Genomic DNA, 6000 nt, shown 5'->3' with positions numbered 1-6000 from the left:
AAACCTGAAATTTCTGGGGCAAACTTTTCTTGGTGTGGGGCTGAGGAAGATGATACCCATTTAGCTGTGCATGTTTATATAAAGAGCTGAAACAGCTCTAAAAAGCCTTCATAATAGCGGGTCTGTGCAACCTTCCTCCAGCTGTGATGCCGGTGTGTCCCTGCGGGACGGGGCAGTGGGGACCTTCCCTGGCCGACCTTGAGCTCCCAGCTGGAGCCCGGTGCGAGCGGGCTCGGCCCCTCACTCGCGGCTTTCCGCCGTGGCCTTGGCCGCTCGGGGAGGGCATTCCGGACCCTTTCTGCAGCGATGGAAGGCCCTGGGGCTCCCCCTGCCCCTTCTCCCGGGCCGCCCCTTCCCCCGAGCTCTCCTCGAGGCCGGGCCGCGGTGTCTCGGCAGGCGGCGGGGGCTCTGCCCGGGCCCGGGGGCAGCCGCCCGCCCTCTCCGGCACTGGGGGGCGGTGGCTCCCGTCCCACCAGAGCCCCCCGCTGCCACCCGGGGGGGGAGCCGCCGGCCCGGCCCGGCCCGGCCCCTCCCGCCGCCGCTGCCGCCGCCGCAGTGGCCGCGCAGCCCCGGGGCAGCGGGCAGGGAGCGGAGCCGGGCTGGGCTGGGCTGCTGTGAGCGGGGAGACGCCGCCGCCGCCGCCGCCGCGGCAGGGGCGGAGCCGGCACCGGGGCATCCTCCCTTGGCTGTCTCTCTGCCGCCCGCCCGGCATCGCCGCGGCGGAGGGTGCTGCCAGAGCCGGCAGGGAGCGGCGGAGCCCCGCCGGGCTGCGCGAAGATGCTGTCCTACAGCGTGCTGGACGCCAACGTGGTGGACGTGGAGAAGCGGAGGAACCCCTCGAAACACTACGTGAGTGGCGGCGGGGCCCGGCGGGGCACGGGGTGTGCACGTGCGAGGGGGGACGGGCCGGGACGGAGCGGTGACGGAGCCCGGAGCGGAGCCCGGAGCGGTGTCAGCTGCCGTGCCCGGAGCGGTGCCCGGAGCCCGGAGCCGTGCCGGGAGCGGTGCCCGGAGCCCGGAGCCGTGCCCGGAGCCGTGCCCGGAGCGGTGTCTGCTGCCGTGCCCGGAGCGGTGCCCGGAGCCGTCCCTCGCCTCATGTGGGCGAGACGCCGGCCCCAGGTGAGGCGCCCGCGGGGCTGCCCGCGCCCTCTTGCTCTGGAGGTGCGGCTGTTCTTCCTCACCCTCTCTCGCCCCGTTTGGTTCTTGGCTCGTTTCAACGTTACCATTCTGAAGTTTCCTCCTCTTCCTCCCCACCAGTCCCAGGGCAGGATGGGGCAGGTCTCCCGGATCCCCCGGCTGTCCCCGTCTTGGCCGGGGTGCGCGGTGGGGAGCGGAGCAAGGTTCGGCTGCGGTGGGGTCGGGCAGCCGGCGGTGCTGAGCGCATCTTCGCTCGTTCTCACCCCTAAGTTGCATTCAGACCTTTTTTGAGGGGGCAGTCTGTCTGCATGCTTCCCAAGGCAGACTCAGTGTTTGGGTGTCTTTTATCTCTCTTTCACCTTCTTCCTTTCACACCTTACTGCCAATAGCACAGCATTAGAGGAGAGTTTTTAACAATTTTCCCAGACTCCTGTGTTGCAGCCTGTCATGTGGAGGTGTCTTTGCCTGAAGGAGTTTGCAGCATACAGTCGGTAGCTTTTCTGTCTCCACATTAGTAGAGAAGTATCTTTGCTTCTCTGTCTCTCACTGTTTCTGGGTTTTAGTTGCACCAAATCCTTTAACTGTTTCTCAAGATACAACATATATTTTAAAACACAGAAAGTTGGATTTTGTCTATAGAGATGGTAAACCTTCCAGCTTTGGTAAGGAAAAGCCTGAGGGAGTATTGCATCTGGTGTGAAATTGCCCTGAGTATACTGTGTTTCCTGGCATTGTGCGTCTGCCAGATTTTTCCAGAGCTGATCAGCAGCTGAATGGATTGTTGAAAAGATAAGGCCAAAGATTGGACATAAACCTTTATATTAGTGTTGCATATCACTGGGGTTTTTCCTCCGAGGCTTAAACCGTAATCCCTTTTAAGGCTAGAGGGCACTATGTTGCTGGGAGATGCACTACTGTGAAGCTGAAGCTCTCATCTACCATGGAATTAAGCATCTTGTGACCAATTCATAAACTGGAAGTTTTAGGTCTTATATCCTCTCAGGTTGCAGCTGGACCGGTGCATTCAGTCTGTTATGCACTCACTGCTTTCAGGTGGGAAAGGCTTCCTTGGTTTTTGCAGACTCTGCTGTGGACTGTGGCTGACACAGCTGCAGGGTGTTATCTCACATGAAAGGTGGTGGCAGTTCAGCATCAGAAAAGTACATCTGCCAAGCACCGAACAGTAACAGTATCTTCCAGTCTCTTGGATTGCTGAGAGAAAATGACACTGTTCATTTCTTGTTTACTGGAAAATGACCAGAAAAGAAGGATTTAAACCCTGTGTTTACAGGATTTGAAAGAAAATATTTCCTGTGTTTACCTGTAAAATACATCTTTTTCTTTGATGATCATTGTCATTGCATGTTAATAAACAGCAACCTAGACTATTCCAAGAAGATCTCTTCAATGCTTCTAGTGGCAAATTTGTTTCTTTCCCATCACCCTTCTCACTGTACACCTTAACTGATATGCTCTTCTGTACAATAGTTCCACACCTCTGTATGCCCAGTTCTCAGTGCAAACCCCACAAACTAAATGGTTTGTTTGGGTGATGAATGGTGTGTCTGCCTTTTGTCCCACTTAGTTTCCGTCTGTGGCTGTACAGTATTCAGCACGATGGGGTCACTCTGTCATCTGTCACTGAGTGTGGACCCATGCTTTCAAAGAATTTAATTCTCTGGGTCTGACCCATTGGTTGCTGTTACTTTGGTTCTGTGCTCTTTTTCTAACATGAAATGAGTATTTTCTTCTAAGGTTAATATAAGCATCACTTAGGATTTATTTCTCTCCATTGCCTGTGGATAGTTTGGAGAGTGCAAAGATTTATGTTCTTTGCTCTAGGTGGCTTTGAAATATCAAAAAGCTTTTCTATCTCCAGCATCCATAAATGTCTTCATGCCAAGCCTTCAGGCCATGCAAACGTGCCTTGGCATCAGATTAATGATATGTTTCTCTGCTGGATGGTGACCTAAGTATTGCAGGTGTTTTAACATGACTCTCTCTCCTTTTAATTGTGATCTTTCAGGACCATAGTGGAACCTGGAGAGAGGAAGGCACACCTTAGGCATTGTGAGCACGTGGAGAGGGCTAAATGTGAGTAGCACATAAGCCCCTGCACTGCTTGGCTTAGCTGCCAGGAGTCATTGCCTGGAGCAGGTGTCTTTCATGACATGAGCACAGCTTTTGTGGCTTTGAATAAAGAAAGCTAAAGAAAGAAGACAGCTTTACATATCCTCTGCTATGATCCCGTGTGTGTGAAACTTCTGGAGAGTTTTATACCTCCCTGGAAGTTGAATAGGGCTCTGCCTGTGGGAATAGGTTAAAATCTTGGCTCCAATGCTACTTGATAGGAACCCAGCCAGCTCTCTACCCTCTTCTGGGAAATCCTTACTGGGGAAGGAGTCTGCAGTGCTTCCCTCTGCATCCTTCTCTGTAACTGGGTTGCACAACACCACCTGGCTGGCTGGGGGCCCTGGCTGGCAGCATGTGAAAGGGTAAACAGAAGGCTGGATCAATAACCACATGCCTCTTGTATGGTATATCCCCAACACAAGCTACCGCTGCTCTTACAGCTTTTGACTTTCCAAATTAGTTTCCTATTTCTCCATACTGATGATCTTTTAAAAATTGATTTGCACTTGCTAATACTTGAAAAAATGTTAAATCTCCTTGCTTTCTCCCTTCTCTTTTCTTTTAACAAGAACAATATCAGGAAGGTCAAGTCTGGGTTTGCTGGAAAGACCCCTGATGCAACGGGGGTCGCACATTGGCTGAGCAGTGCTGCAGTGAAGCTGGGTGGGTTAGGACAGTGCAGTCAGTGGTTGAAGGTGCCAGTTAATCATTCTGAAGAGAAAAATCTGGTAGCAAAATCCAAATCCCTTTTCCAGACCCTGCTAAGCATTAAATAGCCAGAAACCTTCTTTTCTCAGTTGATGAGGTTTGATCTGTTTATGGGGTAGCTTCTCTGGCTTTTGGTCTGAAATTGTGGTTGTCTGAACTAAGCATGAAATGATCCCAAACCAGAAATTCTTTATTTCAAAGGATCCACTGTTGATGCTTACCTCCTTCAGCCATCCATCGTGGAGGTTAAAGAGGACACCTCCCCTCCCCTCCCCCTGCTCCCAGCTTATCTTCAGGCAGATATCTTACCCTTTACCCAAATGTCTATCTCTTTTAGCAGCCCTGCAGGGAGCCTCTGCCTACCAGATGTGCTTGATCTTGCTCCCAGGGAGATGAGATTGGGTTTGCACCTTCACCTGTTCACTGCTTTGCAGACCTGGGTGATGGCAAACATTCATTAGAAGCCAGATGAAGAGGATCTCCCACCCCCTCTCTTACCACTTGCTTTTCTGCTGGGGACTGAGCACTTACTGATGTGCATTATCTCACCAGACATTTATATGCTTGAGGTAATTTCTGAGGTCTCTTAAGTGTGCCTGTGTTATCCCAAGGGCAGGGATGGATGCATCAGTAGAGATTTTCTCTTTCAGCACTGCTCTACTCCTGTTTCAGCTGGGCTTTGTGTGTTTTTCAGCTTTGTCCAGCACAGAAGTAAAGTAAAACACTCTTGGTGTAGAAGTGGCTGCTCTGCCTCCTTCCAGTTAGACTGAGGTGCACTGCTGATTTCAGTCATCTGAGATGCCTGTATACTGTCCCAGTTCCTCCCCAGGGTAATTGTTTCCTAATGCCACCTCTGAATGCCTTGAGATCCCTTGTAGGAACGTCCCTGCTGCATGGATGTGGTTGCTGACCTCCTCGGGGGGTACTGGCATTGCTGACTTTTAAGGGACTGAGTTCTGCTGTGTAGGGTTTCAGCACTGCTCCCAGGAGAACATGAGTGTGCTTGTCACTAATGACCTGTTGTAAAATGTCAGCATGCTTTGAAGAAAAATCTTGTACTGCTAGGGTTAGGCTCTGCTCCTTGTCTCTTGGCTGCTCCTGCTCAGACTCGAGCGACTCCGACACGATCAGGCATCTTCATGGCTTTATTCTCTTTGCTGCAAGCTGCTGTTCATACAGCAGCCAGCATTGATGGGGAGTCTGGACATGGTTTAGTCTGGACATGGATCTTTGCTCCTGTGTTAGTACACCCTGGAGAAGGAATTGCTATCCTGGGAGAAGCAGCTGAATTCCCCCTGCTTGGCTCATCAAATGAGTTGTCCCATGCAACTTGAGCATGCTTCAATGCATCCAGGGAGCCCAGCAGATCAAGGAGCACTCCCAGTTCTTTCTTGCAGCAGAGCTTTGGGCTGGGAACATTCAGCCAAGAGGCAGTGGTATCTAACTTCAACATTTTGCAAAGCAAGTGGCTGTGTCCAGCCTTTGGAATAGATTATCTATCAATAAAGAGGCAAGGTAGTTGTCCTGATGTGTGGTGGTCAGGGCAGGATGAAATAATCCAGAGACCTTGTGTCCCAGCAGGCTGCCTGCACTGGCTCCCCTGTGGTTGTGTCTGCTGGGAGGACAGCTAAATGAAAGTTCAGGGAAAAGCTTTTAGCAAGTCCATGAGCTGGAGACAACAGCTTCAAAGCCTCCAGGTTCCATTTTAAAAACTATGAAGATGCTACTATTGACTTTCACTGGACTTGGTTGCCAGGGAGATGATGTCCTAAGAGACAGCACAAATGCTGTTGGCTGCTGCAGCTGCAAGTGGCCTCTGGCTTCACAAGAGCCCTGCCTGGGGCCAGTGTGTGGGTGCTGGAGCCCACTGCTGCAATTCAGCTTGATGGCTTGTAGTCAAAACTACACCAGTCTCACTGCTCTGAGTTAAAAGTGAGAGGAACTGAGACACCAAATCATGGAGAGCGAGAGAGGTGTACAGACATCCTAAGGAAGCAATTGTTGGAATAGGAAAGGGAGCCC

General features: G+C 51.9%; 1 protein-coding gene across 4 annotated transcripts in view; it reads left to right on the top strand.

Annotated features, from left to right (window-relative positions):
• The first annotated feature begins 580 nt into the window (after window positions 1–580).
• SH3PXD2A (SH3 and PX domains 2A) overlaps window positions 581–6000 on the top strand; it is a 235230-nt gene continuing 229810 nt past the window's right edge. For all 4 annotated transcript variants that reach the window (XM_030951063.1, XM_030951064.1, XM_030951062.1 and 1 more), the window contains exon 1: window positions 581–849. In XM_030951063.1, the coding sequence (XP_030806923.1) occupies window positions 778–849 (72 nt within the window). In that variant the 5' untranslated portion in view covers window positions 581–777. The remainder of the gene's footprint in view (window positions 850–6000) is intronic.

This window comes from Camarhynchus parvulus, chromosome 6, assembly GCF_901933205.1.
Source record: "Camarhynchus parvulus chromosome 6, STF_HiC, whole genome shotgun sequence".
NCBI lineage: Eukaryota > Metazoa > Chordata > Aves > Passeriformes > Thraupidae > Camarhynchus > Camarhynchus parvulus.
Note: the sequence above shows the minus strand (reverse complement) of the source record. Positions and strands in the feature narration are given on the sequence as shown.